General features: G+C 47.9%; 1 protein-coding gene across 1 annotated transcript in view; it reads left to right on the plus strand.

Moving 5' to 3' along the window:
• The window catches only part of PLXNA4 (plexin A4), a 452,832-nt gene that overhangs the window by 215,811 nt on the left and 211,374 nt on the right, over positions 1-25,647 (plus strand). Inside the window, exon 4 of the mRNA XM_049814131.1 lies at positions 8,566-8,697. Coding sequence (XP_049670088.1) covers positions 8,566-8,697 — 132 coding nt within the window. The remainder of the gene's footprint in view (positions 1-8,565; positions 8,698-25,647) is intronic.

The raw sequence follows: 25,647 nt of genomic DNA on the forward strand, positions 1-25,647 counted from the left end.
CAGCAGGATGGAAATCCTGCGGAGTTTGGGAAGCAGACACAGAGGCTGTATGGGCTCCTTTGGGGAAGGAACAGAGTCGTCCCATGCTCCTGCCCTCCCTTTGGTCTGGCAGAAATGTCAGCAGTGGCAGGTCTTTCCCTGATGTAGTTTCATTCTCCCAAAGCACTCACTCAGCTGGGCAGTGCTTGTAAGAGCCTGAAGCCAAAAGTTTGGGTTTAAAATCTGGCAGCTAGAGTGTTCAAATGGCCTCTTCGCTTGGCCAAACACCTGCCTGATGCAGACATCAGCTCTTAGAGATGCCACTGCTGTCAGCATGAAGTTTCCTAGGGCATATCTGCAGGTCAATGCTTTGAGTGCCCTCCGTTTTCCACTGATAGAGGGCAAAGCACAATTTTCAGTCTCAAATGACTTTTCTTTTATGTTGCAGGGTTGGGATAAGTGGAGAACAAGCGTTCAGGGACTATGAGAGGAATAGCAGGTTTGGGGCTCTGGCTCTTGCACGGAGCCGGACAGCCCCAGCCTTGGTGGGGACCGGACAGCAAAGGCGCCAGCCCCCTGCCACAGGCGAGTGCCAGCAGCCTGCTAATAGATGGCCTGGCAGGGCTTGTTGCTGAACACTGATCACTTGGCAGGCTATTACCCTGAAAAATGAGCTCTGCCGAGCTTGCCTTGTGTTGTTACAAACTAATGATTTGCATTGATTAGCACGTGGCTCATGAGTGTCTAATTTATCAATCAGGGAGCGCCAGGGGAGCATGTGTAAACCATGCTTTCAAAAATGATGTCATCTGTCAATTGGCTCATGGATGTGAAAGATGCATACACCTGACATGCTCTCCCTGCTGAGGGAGAGGAAGGACCTGGTCATCTCCTTCTCTTTCCCTCTGTTTCCAGCTCTCTCGCTGTTTCACTTTGGGGTGAGCCCTGCAGTCCAGGTACAGCCCGGCTGGCCACACTTCAAGCTGTAATTATTATTTTCACGGTACTGGGAGCAACAGTCGTAAACCCACTGCGTTAGGTGTTGTTCAAGCCCAGAAAGAAAGGTTGGTCTTATATTTATGTCTAATTCAGATCATAAATCCACTGCAGCCAGGATTATCTCTTGCTATGAATGTTGGCGGGGAACCACAGCAGTATGGCACAGTAGTCACGTGCTGCGCACTATGAAAAAAAAGGGGACCTCTGTCAGCTAGGAGTTTGTCTCCTGGCTTGAAGGACCCTCTGGCCCAAAGCAGAAGGTTCATTCCAGTGTATCCCAGAACATTGCATGCTTGATCCGTTGTGAGACCGACCCACCATGGAACTGGAGCACCTAGTAGCCATGTCGAGCCAGGGTGACCCACGTCTCTCTAGAAAAGGAACACAGATGGCCATCAACATCTTCTCCCATGTTTCTCCTGAACCTCCTGAAGTAAGAGGAATCCTCCTCCGCCCTGCTGCGCTTGCCCTGCAAGAGAGATCTCGTATCCAGCAGTCAGGCACATCTCTGTTTGACCTAATTTTGCAGCCTGGCTGGATTACACAAGAGGTCAGTGGGTGACTCCTCTGCAGGGATTAGACCCCGTGCCCCTGCCCAGTGCAGCCACCCGTGCTCCCTGCCAGAGCCCGGCTAAGGGTGCGCGGAGGGAGGATTACAATGCAATGCCTGCGGATGATAGGGATTAGCCGGCGGTATTCTAGGGAAGCTGTTTTCTTGAAAACCCTGTGTTTGCTGCTTGGAAAAAAGGCCCTGGAAACTTTGTGGATGGAGAAGGGGGGAAGAACCATTCTCCTTGGCTGTTACAATGCTGTAGCAAACAAGTCGTGCTTGCTAGCCACAAGATTTAGATCTCCTGGACAAAAGAAGTGTAAGCCAGGAAACTGAAGGGATTGCAAGACCAGCCTGCTTTGCTGTCCCTCCTGTTGTGTGGAGCAGATGTGTGCGCTCAGGTGTACATATGTGTTTTATAGAGCGAGCATGCTGTGCCTGTAGGTGCCTTCCGCAGGGGTATTTTTACATGTACAGCTTTGGGTGTGTGGATTTAAGTGGATGAGTGATCACACAGACACTGGTGAGCTTGGGACAGAGTTTTAGAGGTGAGCCTTATCTGGGTAAAAAGTGGGGGGCACTTGCAAGTTTAGAGTAGGGGTCTCCCTTGGAAGCAAAAGGCTGGGGTTGATTCTCCTCTCCTCTCCAGGTCTGCTAGCATCAGCTCTGGTGACAGTGGCTGCCGTCATAACTCATTGGGGTCTGGATAGCATTGAAAGCATGAGTGTTCAGAAGACTGAACACCTGGTTTCCCAGCATCCTGCTCTCCATATGGCTGAAGCTGCTCTGAGATCTGTATTTGGATGTGCTGGCATCGTCCATGCAAGCAGCACGTTAAAACATCTGTACAAGAGAAGAGAGGGCTGCTGGCTGCTGACTATTAGGCATGAGAAAGAGATACCTCACCCCTTGCTTTTTCAATTAGTGTTTCTAAAGGCCTTTTGTACCAGTAGATAGACAGGGCTATTGAAATGCCATGTTTTATTAGAAATTGATCTCCTGTTAATAGGCTTCGGGCAGATTAGATGGATTATTCAACTGGAAAACACACGCCAAATCGGAGGGAAGTAGGAGGAGCATGGAGTGTCACCAGCCCCTTCCCCATCTTTGCCCAGATCAACAGAGCTACGCCATGTAACTGAAATCAATGGAAAACCAAAAATAAGTGATCATCATAATGGCCTGACATTACATCATACGCTGTCTGCTGTGTCTTTGCCCCTCGCCATGCCAGGAAGAGCAGCCAGCAGTCCCAGCGTCCGCTGGGGAACATTAGGATCATAAAACAGGGAGGAACTGATATTGGAAAAGCAATGAAGTATTAGAGGCCCCTGTGCAGTCGTAAGGCTGTGGCTGGGCACTGCTCAGAGCAGCCTGGATTGATGTGCTGGACTCCAGGGCTGCTTGGATCTCCTAGAAATGAAGTTTGCAGATCCGTAATCCAATAGTGAGAAATAATGATGGTGATTTCAGCGAGAAGCCTTGGGAGAAGGAGTGGCAAGGAGGACAAAGGAGGCATGCCTCAGGATATGGGGAGGACAGAGATTGTCCTGCCAGGTCTGGCTTTCCCTGCCCCAAAATATTTCTCCTCCTTTCAGAGGCAGTGCCACGGCCATGTTCGTTCCCTTGCACCCAGGAGGAGGCAGCAGGGATGGATTCTGAAACCTGCTTTTGAAATCCACCCTTGCAATCTTCCTGGCAGCCACCTAATCACCTCCCCGGGGAACTGGGGCAATTTCATGGCCAAAATAAACCACCAGCGTGACTTGAGCGGGAGCTGCTGGAGTGCCAGCTGGAAGCATTGGGGCCAGCGATGACGAATTCCTTTTAACTTCATCAGCCCGGGGGCTGCTGACGCTGCACGAAAGCAGGGTGTCGGGGAGGGACGGGTTGGCTGAGCGAGCCATGGTTCACCAGTTCGTCTTCCACTTAGTTACTCATTTAATTATTTGTAATGACTGTCATCCAACCAGCTTCTGCTCCTGCTGTCTGCCTGGCTGGCCATCATGATACTCCTCCTGACCACACTCTCAGGAGTCCTGGATGGGTTTCAAATGCTTTATACAAAGGAGTTAATGGAGAGGGTCTTGTTTTGACTCTGGTGGGCCAGGAATGATGCTCTGGGCAGGAGGTGATGGTTTTAGAAGAGTAGGAAACAGCTGAGCTCAGTTGGCACATTGGAAATCCATTATTTTGCTGCCAGTGACCAGTCCAAGCTTCAGGGAGAATAAAATAGAGGCGAGGTGGTAACAGGAGTCTTTGTTCAGAAATATGCCTCTGAAGCGAGTCTGAAGTCAATTTTGAAGACAACCAGTTGTCTGTTCTTCATTTGCTGTGATTCATACAGCAGAGCAGTCTTATAGTATATGAACTGGATTTTTCTTGGATAAAACAGAACTGGATGTTGTTCATGTGCTCCAAACGCTGATTCAGGCTATGGGATCAAGCTTTGGTGGAGCTGAACTAAAGCTCCTGAAGCACATCTAATATGCAGGTGGGATTTTAGCAGAAACAGTGTCCCTGTACAGATAACTCCTTTTACGCTAATGTAGGCATACAGTTTGGGAGAAGGTTTCCCAGCTCTGCTGCTGGCATGCTTGGTCACTTCACCTCTTTCTCACCTAGCCTCCCCATCTGCACAACAAGGCTTTCCAAAAGAGACCATCCCCAACCAGCTTAGCGGAGCGATAACATGCTAGCAGAGGGACATGGTCCTCTCAGACCATGGGACAGGATTGATGCTCCAGTCTGGAAGGCAGGTGTTTCTGTTGCTCTGGTGAGCTTAAAGATACTTGATTTTTGCCACAATCCTGGTTTATCTTCCAGCAATGGGACTAAGTGCTTGCTTTGCTAGCACCAAATCCTTCTTTGTCCTCCAAGCCCACTGCTTTTTCTTTGACCCTTTTGAATCCATACCCATGATTTGGTGGGGTTTATTTTGTCCCTCTCTTCGATAACCATACGATCCCAACCTCTAAAACCCATCTGCCTCTTAGAAGTGTGATTGAGGCATCTGCCACCAGCTTGCCTGGGAGACTGTGCTCAAGCATCTCCCTCCTGTGGACCCCACAGCAGCTGGGGAGACGCAGATAACACTGAAAAGCACCAGTCGAGTGATGGAAGGTATCTTTTACCTTCTTTCATCTACCAGACCCGTGGGCTGTTTGCCAGGATGCCTGTAGGGCTAGCCATGACCAGGGTGGGAGCTCAGGGAAGGCCAGAGCCTGTGTCTTTAAAGATTAATAGTGTTGTTTGCTCATTAAGGAGATCGTTTTGAAGTCAGCGCTAGCCAGAACATTCAAGTGCAAGCATCTGTTTGCTACTGGGAGAGGATATTTATTGTCTGATACTTCAATGGATGTAAATAAACAGCCAGACCTAGATAATGTTCAGACAAACAAACAAACAGCTGCCAGAATAAGTCCCCTGGTAGTTGACCTTCGGGAAGCATCACGCTGATGTTTTAATAGCAGCCAGCTTTGCAGAACGAAGCCCAGTGAGTACAGCTTTCCGGGAAGCAGGATTAATGTGCGGCCAGACCACGTTTCTCCCCGGGAGCCCGGCACACGTGTGTTGGGTTAAAGGAGGGCAGGGGAGCTCGGGGTGCTGAGTAGAGCATCTTGTGGTCCAAGGAGGTGATGAGCATGTTTGTGGAGGGACGTGCAAACATCTGGTAGTGGGGTTTTATAGCGGACTGAGCATTTTGGGACTTGTGGATGGTCCTGGAGCCCTCTCCATCTCTTCTTGCTCCCCTCCCTCTTGCCTTGCAGAGGTGCTCAAGGTTTACAGGCAGTTGCAAGGAGAAATCCCCACTGGATTGTCAGTCAGGCCCTAATCCCACAGCCTAATAAGAACATCTTGAGTATAAGAATACCCGTACTTCAGTCAGAAGAAAACTCTATCGATCCCAGCACCCCAGCTCCACGTGGAGCTGATGCCAGCAAAGAAGAGCAGGAACTGAGCAAACTGCTGGTGCGTGCTTCGGATTCCTTGCAGTTGGCAACTTAGGGAGCCTTCCCAGCAGAGATTGTATTGGTGTCTGTGACTTTAGTGATGATCGCTTGCAGGCTTTGATGAGAATCTTCTCATTTCCCCTTCACAGACTCTTCTTTTGATTTTTTTGCTAACCCAAATGCCCTGGTTCTTGTGGGTGTCTGGGAGCCAGGAATAAATCTCAAAGAGAAATTGCTGTTGTGGTGTTTGATGCTCAGGACTGAGAGGAATGTGCAGGGAAGGTGGAGATCCTCTGGGCTCCGTGCCTGGGGTTGAAGATAAGAAAGCTAGAGTTTAAGACAGGTAAAGGGATGGCTTGAGTTAAGGGCCAGACTTCTGGCTGCAAGCTACAATAACCACGTCTTTGCTGGAGCAGGGCTTACATGGTCTGTGTAGCATGGGTGAGTGTCTGCCAGACTTTCTGGCCTTCTCCTCAATTTTCTTTTTACTTAGCTACTACCTTGAACGAGAGAGAGAGGTTTCTGCACATAAACTTGTTGGGCTGGGTGTGCATCCGTGCACGTGTGTGTGTTTGCACATGTACGATGGAATGAGCCCTGTTCCTTCCTCCCTCTCTGCCTCCCTCCCCTGCTGCAAAATAATGATTTTGCAGGCAATTAGGCTAGCAATAGCTGTTAAATCACTTCCGAGTATCTCTGTTTTCCTGGTGTGAAACCTCTGCAATCTTTTACCTGCACCAACTGCATAGGGGAGATCCCTGGGGGCTGTGCCTCCTGTCTGCATGGTTTGTTAACTCCAGCCGGCTATTTCTCCAGCCTGCCTCTTCCATCTCTGAGCTCTTTCTCCTCTAATGGGGCCTGGCAAAGGCTGAGGACAGCGACTGAGCCCTGGGGTGATAATTGGCTGCTTACATATCTAGTGGCCTACAGATCTGACCCTGCCTGTGCTGAAAAATCAAGGTCAAAGCAGCAAAGGCATCAGGTTTGTTTAGCACGGTGATCAGCAGAGAGAGCCAGGATCCTCTGCAGCCCTCTGATGAGGATGAGCAGCCACAGGGGACTGGGGGGAAAGGCAGAGCTGGAACAGCAGACAAAGCTCGGCGACCACTCCCTGAGAGTGAGAACTTGGGGCAGGAAGGTCTCCGTGAGAAATAGGAAAGGCTCCTGCTGTGGGGGTATTCAAGCTGCCTTAGGCAGAGCCCCAACAGGGAGAGTCCTGGGTTTCTCAACCTGCAGCCCTTTCTGTGTCCCCTTCCTTTCTCCTGACTGTCCTAAGGGGAACGACTCGTCCCGAGCCTGTTGGCCTCTTTGCCCTTGACCCCATGGGTGAATCACAGCAGCGCCCGCTTTCAAGAAAAGAGACTCTGAGGAGCTGAATTCCCCCTTTGGGGACCACGGACACGAGCAAGCCCTTTCCCCCTAGGCAGTCAGAGCCAGCGGGAGGCACAGATGCCCGGGGTTGGGATTCAGGCCCTGACCTCTTTGAGTGTTGGCGTTGCAACATGTGTTGCTGTCGTCGCCAGATCCATCAAGACGACAAACTAACTGCAAATCCTCCGGTGTCATTTGACCAGCCCAACAGCCAGTGCCTGCACGTGCACCCGCTTCTGCAGAGGTTGACGGGTAGCACGTAGGATCCCTGAGCATCCCTGAGCACCCTTTGCTGTCACAGGGAGCCCCTCATCTCCCCTGTCTTTCCTGGGGGAATAAGATTTCTTTCCTGTCATGCAGCAGGTGAGGAGATGGAGGAAGGACAAAGATAAGAATCTGTATATTATTGCTGCTGCCCTTTGCTCATATGGGCTTTCCAGACCCTTTGTGATTCCCTCTCTTCCTTTCTCTTTTCCTTTCTAATATAGAAGATGATTCAGGCTCAGCTTCTTGGCTGAAAGGTTGATACAGAAGGAACAAGCTCATGGACTGTGCCAGGGAACGGTGGAGATGGGTCTTGGTCCCATAAGTTCTCCACAGCTTGTTATTTTGGGTGGGAAGGGTGCTTTTGCTCAGCTATCAAACTGCACAAGTGCAAACCAGGGACTGGGAGCCTTTAGTCTGCCTTTGGTCAGGAAGGTCTGGAGATCACGACGTGGAGCACAAAGCAGATCTACTACAACTTTGTTTCTTCTAGGAAAGGGTACTGTGATTTTTGTGTTGCTGCGGGATAGATTTTTCTGAAAGTGAAAGGCAACACACTGAAAACATAGCAAGGGGGATGAGGAATGTGGATGCATCTCTGAAACAGATGGCCATGGGGTTTGCTGAATGAAGCACAGAGCCTCACAAGATCCAGAAGGACCCAACACTCCTGTGGATAGCTAGATTATCCTGAATTGTCATTATAGTATTGAAAGGGATTACAAACCTTCTCCAGCTGCTTTTGAGCCCAATCTCTAGAAATTGGTTTTAGACAGGTAAAGAAAACTCTGGTGTTTTGTGTATTTTCTTCTGTATCGCTGGGTCACTGTCAGGGATAGATTGGGACTGTGCGTCTGGTTCCTTCTCATAATTTCAGTTATTGATGTTCCTAAGTGACACCCTGTGATGAGAAGTGTCTGGAATCATAAGGTGCCATATTTGTTCAGGACTGATTTCAATATCTGATATATGTAATCAACAAGAGAAATAGTCTGTGTTGTATTGTACACTCTGCAATAATATATTGCCCCATGGAATATTAGCAATAAGAACAATAATATTCTCTGACTATCATTTGAGTGAGTCAGTCCAGCAGACTCTTGTGTGGTTTTTTTATCTTTTGCTCATCATCACCACAAATTCTCCCCTTTGTACCATCATTTTCAGCTCCGTAGATTTGTCCAGGCAATGACAGTAACACAGTGATAGTGCCAGAAGAAAGCGAGCAGGCTCTGGATTGTTCTTCTATAGTGCTCTTGTGTTGATGGGACCAGCAGAAGCAGTTGAACCTGCATCATCCTCTAAGTGAGGAGGCAGGGGAAAAGTTCACTTTGTGATGACAGTGGTTGTTGTCCAAAAGACCTGGAACACAATACCACAATTCTATAGTCTCCATGGAAGAAAGAAAAATACTCATGTTGTCTCCCTGCTTTTGTTTTTGCTCTGCAGATCCGTGTGGACGGCACCACCAAGAACACACTGGAGTATGAGATTGTGCAGGTGGTGGATACTGGCCCCATATTACGGGATATGGCCTTCTCAGTGGATCATGAACACCTCTACATCATGTCTGAAAAGCAGGTAAGAAACTGTCAGTCCATGGTACTTTGAAAGGTTTTAACTTGATCATTCTAAATCAGAATTGCACGTGAAGTTCTGATGGTGAACACAGTTACTACAAAGATGTGCTCCGTTGTTGATATCATGATTTTTCATGCTTAGAAACCGTTGCGTTTACACACTGATGCAGTTTTTGAGGGGCCAGGGGCAGAGAACTAAGGGGGCAGAAACCACCCCCAGCATTGCTTTATGCAGTACACGTCCTGCTGGCTACCTGACAAGGAATTGCTACTGCATCTGCTGCATACCACATTGCTCTCCACCCCCATTCAAACTGTGGCTACATCTGCCACAGATACGGATAAGCGTAACGCTGAATCATTTGGCTCCAACTGGAGTATTTGGAGAAGCTGGAGCCTCTCTGAGACACAGTGATCATGAGTGTAGGATGCTGCCTGCTAGGGTGCAGGCGAAGTTCAGCGTGACGTTCCTGTTGTGTTATTGGTAGTATTATTGAAAATACTAACAGCCAGATTCCAGGGAAGGACCAATCCGGGTGCTGGACATGGAAATCTGGCTGATTTCAGCAGAGCGCTTGGCCTTGGGAAGTTTGCTGTTTGGGGTGGAGGAGGAAGAAGTAGTTTTGCATGAAGAAATCTGTTGTATATCATTAGTCTTGTGGCCATGAAGGATTCCTTGAGTTATTGTAACTGGTTGATTAGTGCATGGTGTACTCCGACCCTCTGCCAGCACTGCGCTGCAGTCGACAACAGTCGGCAGTCTCGAGGATGGAGATGGGCCACCATGTCCCCTCCTCTCATCAGCCCTCGTGGCAGTTTCACCAGCCACAGATTCCTGCCTTAAAAATGCAACAGTGAATAATCGTTTCCTCTTCACCTCCCATGATTTTATAGACCCTCCTCATATCCTCTTCAGGTGGCTGTTTTCCAGGCGGTGGCTAACACTGTAATTATTAGCCTTTACCTAAGCTAAGAGGAGTTTTCTCCTTGCCCATAAGGCAGGGCTATATGCAGTTTTTGGAGGGAGGTGTTCAGCAGGGTTGCTGTGGTCCAGGAGCTCAGATGTGGCAGGCTGGCTATCCTTCTTCCCATACAAAATAGGGAGGTTATCGTTTCCAGTCCATGACTGTCATTTCTTCTGCTTGAACCAATTTATTTTAAAAGTTTTGTGCCTTTGCGATGTCTCCGACCCACTCCCTAGGCTATGGATATTTATATCTAAAATCAAAGAGTGGGGAGGGGAGCAACTCTGTACATGTCATTATTAAAGGTGATGATAACTCAAGAGAAAGGACGTGATGACAGAGCTGGCATCGCTTTCTTATCTGCTCAGTGCTGGGCAAGGGTGGGATGTCACCTCCAGTACTGAAGTGAAAACAGTCCCAGTCACCTGTTGGGATGGGGTGGGAAGCTGGAGGCAGGTGATGCTTGCGAGGTCCTGTGAGACTTTGGTCAAGACATTGTTCCTTTTTCTCATCCTTTTACTCTGCGGGTCCTTTCTTTTTTCTTTGAATAGAATGGGGCTCCTTGCATGGTCAAAGCCTGCGAGCATGACGATACGCCAATATCCACTGATTTCAGATTTGCTCAGAGTGTCTTTTTTGTGCAGGCCCGTTTGGCAACAGGTCACCTCAGATACCACCACCAGCTTTGTACAGCCCTTCAGATTTACAGAGACAAGATGTTTGGCTCCCTTGGGCTGGTTGGTCTTGTAATATCCAGGAGCTGTCTTGATTCTCTCTAGGAAAGGGCGATGGGATAGCACCGTTCATTCACTCACTTCTTTAAAAAATGAAATCTGGAATGAAAGGAGCAATTTGTTTTTCCGCCAGGAGCTTCCAAGAATATATTCTTGTTGGTACATTGACTACCTGCACTTCCCTAAACGTTACAACATAAGCAGATTGATTTTGTGGTTGGCTGTTCTGAAGCACAAACTTAGGCAGGTTTTTTTAGGTTTTTTTAGGACCACAAGTTGATGATGGAGCTCTATGGAGAACTCAGGAGCCCTGAGTCCCCTGTGATTTATTCAATCATCTTTTCCCACCCATCTTTGAAGCCAAGGGTGTCTGTATGAGAGAGGTTAGTGAAAAGGGCATGGACTGTTATTATTTAAAATCTGATCTGATTCTGTGAAACACTCAACTCTACAGAAGCCTTTGCCCGTCTCTCATTTTATCTGCGACGTAGCAAGAATGTGAATGACAGCGTTGCCATCACAGCAATACAGTCTCTATCTCTGTGTTCATGATATAACACGCTTCAAGTGCTCGAATGAATTAACATTTATAGGGCTTCGGTGGCTGAGAGTGGGTGCAGGGGTTTGCCTTTTCTGGGGGCAGGACTGTGAACAGCGTGGAGGAGTGCAGGCTGGCCCTGGGGAGCATATATCCCATCCACTATACAAGCCGTGTCGTACAGTTCTTTTCATAAACGGATGAAGATCTGACTTATCAGAGGTTTTCACTGCCCACAGAAATGCCCTGGTATTGTGAGGACTGTGGAGATGAGGGACAGGAGGGTGATGGCTTGACCCGACCTTTTCAAAGGCAGGCAGGCACCAGGGCTGGTCATGTCCCTGGGGAAGGAGGAGGTTTCTCTGCCCTCCGTCTGCTGGCCTCGACCCTGACAGTGCCCTGGAGATAAGAGCGATCCCGTTGCATGTGTAGACGCTCCATTAAAAGCAGTTTTGCCAGGTTTGGCTCCGTCACTCACCAGTCTTCAACAGGAATGGAAGCCCCAACGATAAAGTCAAATATTCCAGCTTGTCCCAGTCCTGTTGTGGCTCTGGCAGTCCTGGCAAGTATTGCCCTTGCCATGGCCCAAACTATCCTGCAATGAGGCATTTAGACTCAGCTCAGCAAGGCACCCTTTAGCTTGAAACACCTTCAAAGAGCTGTCACTATAAATCTGGCTACAAGAAAACGCTTTCTCGTACTGCCAAAAAAATACATCCCCTGGCCTTGATAAAGTCAACATCTGCATGGGAGCACTTTCCTCAGTGAACTGGGGGGTCCTTGGGTTGCACATGGGGGGGGGTTCGTCTGGAGCTGAACTCCCTGGGCTTCAAGGGGAACGGAGAACCCAGCTCAGCCCTGCGGTCTGTGGCTGAACGAGGTCCTCCCTTGCAGCTCCTCTGAACGCCGAAAGGTGACGAGCAGCACTCGTCGGGGCTATCGGACGTGCTGTGCTCTCAGGAGCAGGATGCAATGGCTTTTCACCCTCAGAGGGGCTCCATTTATAGGAGATGGATTGAACGAGGAAGACAGGAAGATTTGTCACCGAAACCCAGAGTATACAAAGGTCCCATCGTTTCACGGAGCCGCGGGCGTATGCCTGTTTCAAGTGCAAACGTGTGTTCCAAGTCCCTGTTGACAGAGCGGGGAAGGGTTGGTGCATGCATGGGATCTGTCACGATTTGTCAAGAGATCTGCCATTTAGCCCCAGCCTTCACAAAGGCTCCAAGGGAGTTACAAGCCAGACAGCGTTTCCCACCGAACGGGGGTCTCGCGTGGTGGAAGCAGGGAGAAGGCTGCTCTGAGGTATCATTTCCTCACTTATCTGTCTGAATGGCACTTGGGCCTTTATTGAGATGTTCTTTGGGGGTCATGGGGATATCGGTACCTTGGGGGCTTGGGCTGTTTCTTTTTCCTTCTTTGTTTCTGGTGAGCAGACACGGGAGAGTCTTCTGCCTCACACGCTGATCTAAGGGAATGAGGAACAGATGGGAAACGCTGCTAGAGGAGCAGGGGAAGGAGGTCTGCAGTGTCTCTGCATCTCCTCTGCTCCTCGTCACGCACATACATGCCTCCCCAGGTCCCTCTTCCTCCTCTAACCCTCTCTCAGAATCTTTTTTCTTCTCCCAAAAGAGAAGCCTGAGCCAACAAGCTCCCTGGAGCTCTCTGCAGGGTTTAAGATGCTTCTTTCACCCCTTCCTCACTATTCCTGCTTCTCTCGCTGATCCCATCCCTCTTTGTGGCCCTGTCCTCCAATTTATGGACTTGCCCTTGCTTTTCTGTCACTCCTCCACTTCTGGCAACCCTGTTCTTTTGCTCTCTCCTCTTCCAGCTGCCACCAGCCTGCTGGCTGCCCATGCCTCCTTGCCTCTTTGATGCTTAACTGTTGACACGCACATGCAGGCCAGGTCTACGTATCAGGAGGTGCAGGATGCTCACTTTCCTGTTGTGGCTTTGGGCTAGTATTTGGAAGATCACCTCCATCACCCCTAAATAGCTCTGTGTCAGCGTGTTGGACTCCCGGGTCTCTCCCAGTGCTAGATGTGTTTTGCAAAGCTGACGCAGCACCTGGAAGCAACTCCAAGACACGAGAATCTCAGCTCTTCTCTTTGATATAGAGGGATCAAAGGAAAGAGCTAGAGAAAACGAACTTAAAGGCTCAAAAACCAGAAGGCAAACAGCAAGAGGCCCCAACTTTGTATTATTAAAATCCCAAGGCTTTGAGCTGCCTCCTACTTTCGGTTTACTAATGGCTAGGGAAGACTCTGTTCTGCAAACAGTTTATAAGTAACCTTACGTTTGACTCGAGGAGGGAGATTTGCTGTCCCTCTCCGTGCAGGCAGTTTTGTTTCATGCAGGTGAGTCAGCTTCATGCTCCAGTGGAAAGTTGTGCTTCTTCCCTGTAAACTAGCAGAAAGTCATCCATGATCTGGGAATAAATCATATCTGTGAAGTGCTATCATTCCCTAAAACCATTACGATATGTCAAAGGGTCATGTGTAGCAGAAGCAGATAGGTATTTGGGGGGAACTTTTAAACTTTGCCAATGAAATATCAAATAAATATGTACTTCAACTAAAGCATGGCAGAAACCACATTTGGTAAAAATTAAGTAACAGTATTGCAAATCATGTTGACAGGGTCTTTTCGGCCTTTCTGTGTCTGTTTCTCATTAAAATGGGGAAGGCTTATACCTATTTGTCTCCTGAGATTTATTCTTCTTCCCTTTGCCGCTGAGTCACTATCTGCAAGAGAATTATTGTGTACAAATTAGCTGCAATAGAAGAGGTGGTGACTGGCTAGTTTACTTCTGATTTCATGACCACTGATTAAAATCTTGTTTGCTGCTTATGTTATCATATCCATTAGTTAAAGCAATCATTAATAACTTTACTTAATTATAGCTTAATTTCTTCAAATGTTGTCTTTGCACAAGATTTCAATTAGCATTAACTCCTAGATTTGGAGTGGCTGTTTCCAGGGGATTGTCAGTTTGAGGCTGTCCCCAGAAACACTGGCTCAAGATCACAAGTTTTAAAAATAACTCAAGAGTTTTTCCTTTTAATTTGCATTTGTTTGTTTGTGAGCCATCAGGTTGTGTGCAGACCATGTTTTTCATCATTGGTCCAGAACCAGAAAAGACAGAAATGGTCTTGTTTTAAAATGGAAAGCTGAGATTGTCTAATAGGTGTGACTTTTTGACCTGGGGATTTAAAAGCAGCAGACACAGCCATAAACTGTAAATTTTGGCACTGCTATTGGAGATTTCTATCGTTTGACCCTACTGTATTGTAGGCTTTTGGGAGTATTGACTCTCAACCTGCAAAAGGGGCTGCTGTGCGTAGTGTGAAAGATGACCACTCTGCGCACATCCGCTCTTTAGAGATGGTCAGGTCTTCTGCAGGACACCACTGTTCAACTTCTGAAAGCCAGGAAGGAAAGGTGTTGACAGTATAGTCTCTTCCTTGGAGTAGCTGGCTGTTCCTAAACCAGACTGACATCCTAGGTAAGATCAGGGTCATCGGAGCTTCTAGGAGGCCCAACTCAAGAGTTGAAATGCACGCTCTCTTTACAAAGATGTGTCTTGTTAGGCTCTCTCTAAACCCTCAAAAGAAGACGCCTCCAAAGTGCCCATTGCATTGCCCAGCTGCCCTGCTCTTGGGCAGTCCTGCACAAAACAGGGAAGAACAGTTCCTAGAGTTCAGTCGATCTCTAGCAAGCAATGAGCGTAATCCCAGTTGGCAGCAAAGGCAACTTTTGTTCTGTTTGACCGTTCTTTCCCACCCCTAAAATACCACTCATCACCCTCAGCAATATCAGGGGCTGAACTCCACTCTCCCTTGCATTTGCTTCCACCTAATTAAGGGCCTGTTAAATAAGGTCAGATGCGTTCTGAGAAATGACTGCATGGATGGAAAAGCCTGCATGGATGCTCAGCTAAGGATGGAAAAGACATTGTGTGAGCGAGTGCCTGTGTTTCTCAGCCAAGAATGATAAAAGCAATTTGGCCCACCGGCAAAACTGCAGCACATTGTGCTGCTGACTCTTTTGAAATAATTCTTTATCAGCAAAAGGCATATTATTGCAAAAAAGTCATAGTTTAGCTTGATTTTAACTCATTTGCTGCTAGCACATGGGTATCCTAGGAGTAAGCAGTGGTGGAATAATTAAGGGAGTAGGGAGTCCCTTAACCTCCTGCTGGGTTGGTTGTGTGTTCCAGCAGTGATGTAAGTAACTCAGAAAGCTGGGGTGAGCAGGTGAGGAACCGATTCAAGGTCTGGAGGTGTCCCAAATGAGCCATTTATGGCAAGGGAAGAAATTCTGCTGGGGGCTGTCTCCCTCCCATGAGATGCCTGGGCATCTGGAATTTCATCTCCCACTGTCCCTCAGCCTTGGGCTTTACACACTTGAATTAAGCTCCTTTTATGCTTTGGAAATGCTTTTATAAGCCAGTTTGATGCTGTATTCAGATGCCCCACTTTGCCCTAAAACAAGTACTATGCTTAATGCACTGGAAAGGAGCAAAGGTTTGCAGTTGAGAGACAGTCCAGGATTTGGGAGAGCTAGACTCATGCCCTGCCTTGCTCACAAAGTCCTTGTACAGCTGTGGGCAAACCACTGTAACTCCATGTGTCCTGAAGGTACTGAAGATATTTCCAAGATCAAGACCTCTTTTGGAGCTCTCTGCAATTCCCACCACTGGCTATTGAAAACACAGGTCTCCTCCTGACACCTGAGGCTGATGTGCATGCCCTGATGAGAGCAAGAAAGCTTTGCTGGATCCCAAGTTCAGAGGGGACTTTTGATATGTTACCATCAGGTATCTAGTCCGAGTTCTGCTGCGTGTGCTGGAAAGGAAAATGCTTCTTGAGAGTATAATCGTTCTCCTATTTGTAGCCATCCTGTAGATGACACTAAGTTAATAGCTTTCTTGATCCCATCTAGAGGAATGTTGACAAGCCCAAGCTGCGTGGAGGGGACTAGCTGGGAGCAGTTTGACAGTCTTTCACTGGAAGGAAGGATTTAATACAAAATGCAGGTCGGTATCCCTTTGCTTCATGCTTGGCCCTGCTTATCCGTGCCAAAATGCTGTCTCTTCCAGACTTGCCCCATCCCAGAGAAATGACTTGTCTGCAAGCACATTGCATTAATCACTGGGATCCAGCTGGGGGGGAGTGTATCAGTGCAACTGCTCAAGTACTTGGAATACATGTATCTTAGCCGTGGACGGCGTCTAAACACCGCTTGCTGGCAAGACATGAATTCTTATAACTGCCCCCTGGGTCGGAGCACTGCTAGTGAAATTTTGCAGCTGATGAGCAGAGGGGGCTGAGTGAGATGTCCTTGGTCATGCCATGTGCCTGTGACAGAGTAATGCATCAGAGCCGAGTCCCCCAGTCACCTCTGGGCCAGCGTTCGGGGTGCACTTCTGTCCATACAGCTATGTTAACACAATTTAGTGCCTGATACAGTCTTCCTCGTTAAAAGACCCTATGTTCAGTCATAGTGGTGGTATATTTGTGCCTGAACTCTACAGTTACGCCCTCTTCTACGTGTCCAATGTTGGAGGGTAGAACTACGGCTTTCACGCTGTCCTCAGTGGATCTGCATTTGGCTTGAGCTTCAGCGATGCCTAATGTCAGCATTCATCTCTCAGCTTGCCAAGAGTCATCCCCATGCCAGGATGCTTCCTCCACAGGCTGCTCAAAGAAGCAGTGCAGGAGCTGGAGGATGCACGGAGGCTTTTGAAGGTGCTGCATTCCGGTAGAGGATGGTTTAGTTCATCTTTGGGACTCCTTGCCTTAAGGTATCCATGTGGTGGACACAATTGTAGAGGGTTGCCTGGAGTCATGACATGAGGAATGAGATGGGTCATCCAGTCTAACCAGGTCTCCCTCCTCCCGTCTCCTGTGTTTTTAAGTGGGAACGTTGGTCTTTCTAATTCATGGGGCTCTGCTTTCACAAAGTAATAGCTACCCCCTGCCTTGCACAGCGGACAAAAAAAAATGAGTAAGGCTGGAGGAAAGAGTGAGCAATGCCCATAAATGCAAAAAGCATTTGTCGAGTCGTTCCCCGGGTAAGAAGCGGCAGGGACTATCGATCCTCGGGAGCGGGTGACGGGTGGGAAGCCGTGCAGACGTGTCCCCGGGGGCCCAGCGCTGCCCGGCACGCAGCGTGTGGGTCATCTGGCACTATTGATTGCGGTGCTGTTCCTCTGCGGTGCGGCCGCTCTGAGTCAAACATAGATTGCTCAGCAGAGCTACCGTGCTGTTTGGGGGAAAGGAGGTGGATCCGTGGAGTTAAATGCATTGCTCCTCTTGTTTTAAACAAAAAAAATCCATTCCCATGTCTCTGAGTCCTGCCAGACTGGTAGGTTGTGGTTTCAGCTGGGAATAGGTCAGAGTATTAAGGGCAGCTCAAGGAATTTAGCTGGAAATCTGAAAATCTCCATCCTGCCCTCCCCCAGCCCCTGACCCTGTAATAGACCCAGAAGGAGGGGAGAAGAAAGAGGAAACCTAAGAAGCTGGTGATTACATGTGAAGCCTGGCAGATCTGTAATCCTGGCCTCCATTAAACATCTGTCTCCTCCAATCTCACTGACAGCCAGGTCTCCTCCTCTCCCCTGTCTCGCACAGATCTTACATTTGCAGGTCACTTGAAAGCACCGGTTGTTAATCACCCCCTTGCTTTGGTATTCCACTCCAGCCCAGCCCGGGCACCAGTGCTCCCAGGGAGGGAGGATTTGGGCAAGACAGAGGCCCTGGCTCAGAGGTATAGGCACTTCCATACCTCTTGGGTTTAAGCTTTTAAATCTAACACATGCCTGAGTGCTTTCCCGGATCGGTGCCCGGTGGCTGTCAGACACCGTTCTCTTAATTATTGCATTTTAAATATGCCTTAAAAGTTGTTTCCATTGCAAGCTCATGTATCTTATTACTTTCTTTGAAGCAAGTATTTGGTCTCTTGGGGCTTTTCCTTACACCATAAGTGCACAGAGTTATCATTTTCTAATGCCTTTTCTATTTTTCATGCGATACCTCTGAACTCCTAGGCATGCTTCTTGTTAGTGGGGACTAATGGGCATTTCATTGTCAGACTTGGGGAGGACTTTTTTAAGTGCTCCAGAATTTGCTGTGTCCTCTGCATTCATGGCTTTGAGTCTTTCTTGTTTTAGGCCCCTGCTAAATGTCTTTCATCACTTTATATTACTTGATATAGTCATTATCATCATAGATGTGTGTAGTAGGAACGGGAAAATGAAATCCATTCCAGAACCTGCCCTTGAAAGGCAAAGTGGCTTTTATGTTCTTTCCTATTAAAAAAGAACTTTAAAGTCGTCCTGTGACCTTAATTTTTTTTTCCATTTTTTTTCAGGGTTTGTTTGGGTTTGTTTTTTTTCAGTTTTTGTGATATCCTAGTTTGTGATTGGAGACAAGTGTACTCAACTACCCTGATAATTATTTTCTTCTTTTATTTCGTAACTGGATGAGGAAGTAATGGGAATCCTTGAGTTTGTCTTGCTTTGTTTTTTTCCTTTAGAAAGATATTTTGAACCAGCAAACTCAGCACTTGGTCAATAGTCTGTTGTATAGGGTATAGCTGTATTTTTGTTTGTAGTGTAGGCTTGGCCTATACCACACCGTAGGTTTGGACCCATGGATGTCTTTGTGATGTATTTATGAGCTTGTAAAGCCCTTTGGATTTCTTGAGGATGAAAGACAGTGCTTGTACAAGATCCCTGCTTCCATGACGTCATTTGGGAAGCTTTCTCTGGAAGGAATCTTCCAAGCACTTTTGAAGTTTACGTGTCAGTAGTTTCTGCCCCAAAGAGCAAAGGCAACCCATGTGTTTCTTCCAAGCATCACATCAGGAATGTGTTTTGATTGAGTATCAACTCCAGGATGATTCACATAATTAATGTTGGATTCACAGAGCGCTGGCGTAAAGGAGACAGGCAGATGTTTGCACTGACCTAGCCTCAATCAGGACAAAGTATCCTTTTTTCCCAGCAGCTGTACTGATAAATACAATAAACCAGGGAACAGTCTCTGGCGCTGAGACCAAATGCTGCAGTGTGGCCTGGGCCTGTAGATCTCGGCTCTCTTACTCTCCCAAAAGAGGGAAATTCTATCCAGACTGTGTAGGGAATAAACCCCAGCCGTTCCTGGACATTGTTTGAGAGACTGCAATTCGGACAGCCTAACCCATTCCAGAGATCAGGAAGAATTTGACAGTGCGGACTGTCAGGGCTCTGAGGCACCTCTCTAGCTGTAGGAGGAGGCACGGGAATCTGTTTTTCCTCCTCATCACTGGTCATCCTGAAGCCTTTAACCCTGGGAAGGGAAGCCTGTGTAGTGTTATCTTTTATAGAGAGTTTTCAGGGCCAGCAGTTAGAGGGATCCTCTTTTGGCTTCCTCATGATATAAACTCATCTGCCAGCCGTTGGATGGAGAAGAGGTTCGTAACTCCCTGATTGCTATTTTTGCATTCCCTATAACTGTTTCTGAAAACAGTGTTGACATTTAGGCAAGGCTCTTCAGGCAGCTGCTACTGCAAACACTGAGCACTTTGAGCCTCCCCGTGTGCTCTGTCTGGGCTGAAGTGTTTCATGCTCTGCTACAGCCGGCTCCGAGCGAAATGCTGGTAAGGGACAGGATGTCTTTCACCCACAGGATGCAGCGTCGAAATGAGCCAAGAGAGATTTGAAAACCCTTTCGTCTCCAAAACAGATGGGGAGATGTTTTTCTTTTCCTTCTGAAGGGAGCGGTGTGCTCTTGTTTTTCAAGAACAGCCCTCCCAGGCTCTCCTTGGCTTGCAACCCTCTTACAACCTCCGCATCTCTTACTAGGCGAGGAAGGGTGAAGAAGCAGGTAGCAGAGCTCCTGGCACACTTTTGAGCAACTGGTGGGTCATAGCCTGTCAGTCCTTACCCCTGAGCACCTTTGCTTTCTTCGTGGCCTCAGACGACACCATTGACACCAAAGGGCATTTGGCAGCTGGGTCAGACCCAGAAACTAGTGCAAAGGAAGGCTCTTCTTGCTCTCCGTGAGCTGCTTGATGTGGAAACGAAACCCTTCTCCTTCCACACTAAGACACCAAGAAAGGGTTGTGGGTTCACACGTCTGTGCTATAACGGCCTCCGAAGTGGCCTTTTCGTTGCTGCTTCGCTTCTTTTTTTCCTTTTTCCCCCCTCTCTCTCTCCAAGAGCATTATCTATCCCCGAGACTTTCACCTCAGGCCATTAACTGGCAGGTTGGTCATTACAAACCACTTGGCAGTGACTGATTGTGGGGGTCTCTTTTGCAATGGAAAATGTGGAACTGATTGTCTGGGTGACCCCATTTGACCTCGGGAATTCCGCTTTTAACCTGGCTTTAGACATAATAAACTCCAGTAATTAGCAGAGAAATTCAGCAGTGACATGTCTAATTGATTGGAAATGCCAGTCCCCAATGAGACGCGAAGCTGCGCGGAGGGGAGCCCCCTGACAGGAGGCAGGGCGAGCTGCGAGGGGGTCGTCGGGATGCTCTCGGGAGGCAGGAAAATTCAGGGAAGGAATGTGAAGCATGCTGTAGATTTGCTTTTCTTTCCAGCTGAGAATGCTGCAGGTTTGCTTTTCTTTCCAGCTAATGGACTTGGTGAACATGCTATCCATCACTAATTACTTATCCCTATACTCAGCACTTTCCCAAGGTTGAGCTCACACCTTTGGGAAAATCCACCTAATCTCTGCACAGTCCATCTTAACCGTGTGCTTGCAAAAAGAAAAACACCTTCCGTGATCGTCATCCCGAAAATTCAGTAGTTCGTGCCCCACCAAGGAGGCAAGTATGGGCCCTGTTTGGGAGAACATCGTCTTTTTCAGATTGTGGGTAGATGATACCTTATCTCCTGTGTCAATATGGATCTGTGATATCCCTTCCCACGTCTTGCATTTGTGCTTTTAGACTGATGACAGTTGAAAAAAGAAAATGTTTAAAATTCATTTCTTGGTTTGGTTTGTGCTTAAAGGTGGCTAATTTACTGCCCTGGTTCACGGCAGAACCTCAGGAGCGCTTGTTTGGACACCTTGGAGGATGGAACTCTGTGACATGGGACCAGGAATGGCCTGGGAATAGAGGAGGGATTACTTTCATCTGCTCTTGCTGCTGTGGTTTTGTTTTTTAATCATGGCTTTCCTTGCTCCTGCAAGCACTGAACTGGTAGCCACGTGGACTTCAGGTTATACCTGTACCAGTACTAGGGAGCATGACCAGGCACTGGAGGTGGATTGTCTCGTCCATTAAACTGGTGTGATGGCACTTGGCACGTCCTCACCGTGGGGCTGGCGAGCTGCCTCCCAGACAAGTCTTGGACACGGTTCAGGGATGACCACGGCCAGTGACCATTTCTGAGAGGCAGTTTGGTTGCAGCTGCTCCATTTGCAGGCTAAGAGAGTTTAACGATGTGTACATCTGCTATTCTATACTCACTGGCCTTAGGACCAGAGAGTAACGCAGGGCACATTAAATTTACCAGCATAGATACAACTTCACAAAGTAGTACAAACACAGCGTTATGTGATTTGCGTAGGTAGGTTCAAAGCCTCTGTACTACTACACAGGACAGGAGCTATTGCAAGCTGTCAGCTTGAGCATTTAGTGTTTTTTTAGCTTGTACTCTTAATTAAACATACTAAATACTGATTAAGAGCCTATGTCTTTTATGAACAGGTGCAGCAGAGGAGAGGTGTGGGTACATGTTTGGAGAAAGCCCACACAGCCCACCAGAGCAGACTTGCTGTGTGCAGTGGGGTCGCTGAGCTGGTAGCATCCTCTGGTTAAGGCTGTCTGTGGATGTACGGGTGTCCCTGGAGGTGTCCGTCTGTCCTTTGGGGATAGCTGCTTGTTAGCCACCTCAAGCACGTGCCTGACCACAAGGACCTCGTGTTTGCATGATGCAAGGCACGTCCGTGCAGTAAGAGGTTCAGGAGGGGCTGGGAAGGTCAACTGTGATGTTCTCACAACCCCTCAGTGGAGGAGGCTGTCCTTTGCTCACCTCCACGTGTTGATCTGCTGGGCTATGCCGAAATCACCAGGTGAACAGGGCCAGCACAGCCGCAAACACTGACCACCACCGGCAGCACCAGGTAACGATTAGCACGGTTCCTGCCGTGGGTTTGCCCTGTGCCAGGCAGCCCTCCTCCGGGCAGCACCGAGGCAAGGCTCGGGGGAATACCATGGGCAGGACCGCTCCCTGGGGACGTAGGGAAACATCAACCCCATCTTCAGAAAAAAAGGGAAGAAAAGAAAATGTAGGGATGTAGACACTCTGCTGTTTGCCAGCAGGGCTTTAGAAGGGTCCTTGGCATGTTTTATTTGATAAGATGGGCACAGCCTTGGAGGATAACACCCTGTTGCCGCTATCACACCGTGAAGGCTCTCCGTTTGCTAAAGCAGTGGAAAACAACGTGTCAGTGGGGGGGCCCTGGGTTTCACAACCCACCGGTGTCTCCTGCTGCTCTTTAGGTGCCAGAAGTTCACCCACCTCTGTGCATCCAGGCTCCTTCAGAAGTCGTTTGCTTGAGGTGCGCCACCTCCTCACAGCAAAGGGAACCTCCGAAAACCAAGCCAGGGATTCAGGGACAATTTTATATCCTGGATCAATAAATTAAAAAGGAAAAAGAAATACAGTGACAACACCATATGCACTGAAGCATCCTGCGGAGATTGCAGAGTCTCAAAACAAACATTAGATGTATAAACAGTGTATCAGCATTCCTTCGTGAGAGTAGCTGCAGATCCATTTATTACCTTCCGATCATTTATTTTCATTAATTTTCATAGCTAAACAGATAAAAGTGCTTGTGGCAAATATCGTAGGCTCTCCCTGCTCCACGCAAGCCAAACAGCCCCCCTTTCTCTCTTCTAGATTTTCTTTTTGAACTGACAATCAATCCACCTACTGCTAATTGTAGCACAAAGTTTACAAACCCAACAGTTTGCCCTGACTTCTTGCCCCTGTCTTCAGTGCTCAGACAGCTTTGGGGTGTTATTCTTTCTACTGAGAGAAGCAGCAGTAACGGTTGTGGTGCAGAAATATCTTTTAATACTGAAGTATTTCTATTTGATGTATCTGTTTGTGTGTTTCTTTCTTTGCTTCCTTATGCAACTGTTTAGGAGAAGGAAGAAGAATTCACACGTGATAAAGAACTGCAGGTTTGAATCATTTTTTCTTAGAGCAGAGGGACTATTTGTAGGTTTTAGCATCGACAGTTTTGCCCCAGGGTCCTAGAAAAATAGCAAGCTTCTTTACTGGGCGGATGAAATTTTCTTGCTCAGCTGGGTCAGGTCCCTGGAAATATCCTGTGCATTTCAATGGGACAATTTTATTCTTTTTTTGCTTTCATTTGTTATTTTTTTCTGCCATCCTGCCTCTCCAAGATATTGACTGTATTTTTTTTATTTCACCAAGTGAAAAGTCACCCTGAATTTAGTGCTCCATTTGTGGGGAAAAACTATTTGTTCTGGCTCTGTGATTTGCTCTTAGCCTGGGATGCTGCTCTTTTCTCCTGTTGGCTGCGAGGATGGTGATGTGCGACACAGACCAGATGTAGCCATTTATTTGCTCCTTAGTAATTTCTTAAAAGATTTTATAAAAGGCTACAGCATTTTCCTAACTAACTGCCCTCTCTTTTGGGTTGGACTGGGAGCAGGCTGCGGGTGAATGAGTTGCTCTAGTGGCAGGAACCCTGTTGCATCTATCCCCCATCGTGCAACAGGTTTGTTGTGAGGCGATGTGGGTGACTGGAAGGATGATGCACAAGTTCATCATATATAGAGCACACAGAAAACCTGGATCTACTGTACACATCTGCTGTAATGTTCATGCCAGGTCATAGGGCAAGAGGAAAGCCATGTCACGCAGACGTTGCCTGGCACTCCTCCGAGTTACATCCCTCCTCCTCCAGCTTAAAAGAAGAGTCAGCATTGCGCTAACGTCAGAAAGTCACCACCCGCATGGGTTAGACAGATTTCTGCAAACCTCAAAGTACAGAAGAGAAAAAGCAGGGAATCAGGCTTATTTTTGTCTAGCTGTAAGCATTCACAAATGATTAAGCGTATAGCTTCACTGTCACACGATGAACCAACATGCAGCTTTTTGTAAATATATACCCATGCTTATGTAGGACCTCAAAGGGTGTTACAAAACATGAGCCTTGTTCTGTTACCCCTCTGTGTGCGCAAAATCTTCTGAAGCTGCTGACATCTTTGGATGCTCCAGTATATATTTTTATACTTATATATACACAAAAACACAAAAGTCACCTTATCTGCCTGGGGAGCACATCTGGGATGGAAGGCAGCGTGTGTTTGGCAGTGCAGAGTACCATTACACTAATGCATCTGCAAATGCATCGGGAGGCTGGCGAGGGGCTATTTGGATAATGGAGTGCCTGGGCTAATAAAATTAGCCTCGCATTCACAGCCTGAGTTGGGAGGAGGGGAACTGTCCCTTTCAGTCTTCCCAAGCGTCTCCTGACATCTTATTTCCCCATGACAGTCCGTGAAGGGAAGCAGGAAAGGGGGAGTCTTTAAAGCGGGGTGAAAAGGTGCTTACTGCACCACCACAGTGCTGGTGCTTTTTGTCCTAGTGAACAAGACAGGGGGGAAAACCAAATCACTGGGCTGTGATGCCTTCATCTGGGTGAGACGTATGAGCACAGACTCCGGGAGTCCTGAGCCACCGTCATGCTTCACAAACCACCCTTCCCTCAAAAGGGGCAAGGTTGGAAATGCATTTGTCACTTGAGCTCCAGACAGCAAACGAGGCTGATTTAATTAACCCAGGGAGCCCTGCTGGCCTTGTCTATGAGAGCTCAGGACATCACGGTGTGTGGATGAGCGGAGGCAGGGTGCGGAGTGAGAGGGGAAGAGGGTGAAGACACATGGCCATTGGACTGTCAGAAGCCATCTCAAAGCACTTCTCACAACCAAAAGCCCTTTACAATTAGTCTTGATGTGATTTACATTTACTTTAAGGCATCTGCATAATGGGATATAATGCACAGGAAATGCAGTCATGAGCCTCTGAAAGCTTTTGGGGACTGACAATTCCCACGGAGCATGAAATCTCCCTTTTACTGCAGCTGGAAGTGAATCCAGCCTTTAAAGAGCCTGTGTTCATGGACTAAAATGCCAGCAATCTACCTACAAATCTCTCTAACCGCTGGGCTGTATTTATGAAGTGCCCATCATCATAGTGTCTGGACTTGTCCTTTCTTTTCCACCTTTGCTATGGATTTATTGGGACCTTGGACTTGTTACTTAGACACATCCCCCAGGCAGGAAGATTTTCATCTCTAACAGAGCAAAAGACAGATGAACGTTGCTTTGCTGTCAGTCAGGAGAAGACCAGGGATTGCTGAAAACTGGACCGCCTCTGCACGCACATGGCAGGCTTGGTGGGCAGGTTTGCTGTGAGAGAGATCAGTCCTACTTGTAGAAAGTCACCTTGGCCAAAGGCCTGTGAAATTTTAATGCTCCCCACCAAATATTGACTCTCCGAGGGCGTCTGAGTAAGCCTTTTGTGGAGAAGTCGATATTTGTCTGATGTTTCAGTGGGTAATGTTGCTTTTCTCTGAATTTCCATTGGACTCTGCTGGCTTCTCCCAAACTCATTGCACAGTATCAGAAGCAAGAAAAACTCATGCGATTAGAACAAGTGTTCCCTTT

This window comes from Accipiter gentilis, chromosome 11 (assembly GCF_929443795.1).
Source record: "Accipiter gentilis chromosome 11, bAccGen1.1, whole genome shotgun sequence".
Classification (NCBI taxonomy): Eukaryota; Metazoa; Chordata; class Aves; order Accipitriformes; family Accipitridae; genus Astur; species Astur gentilis.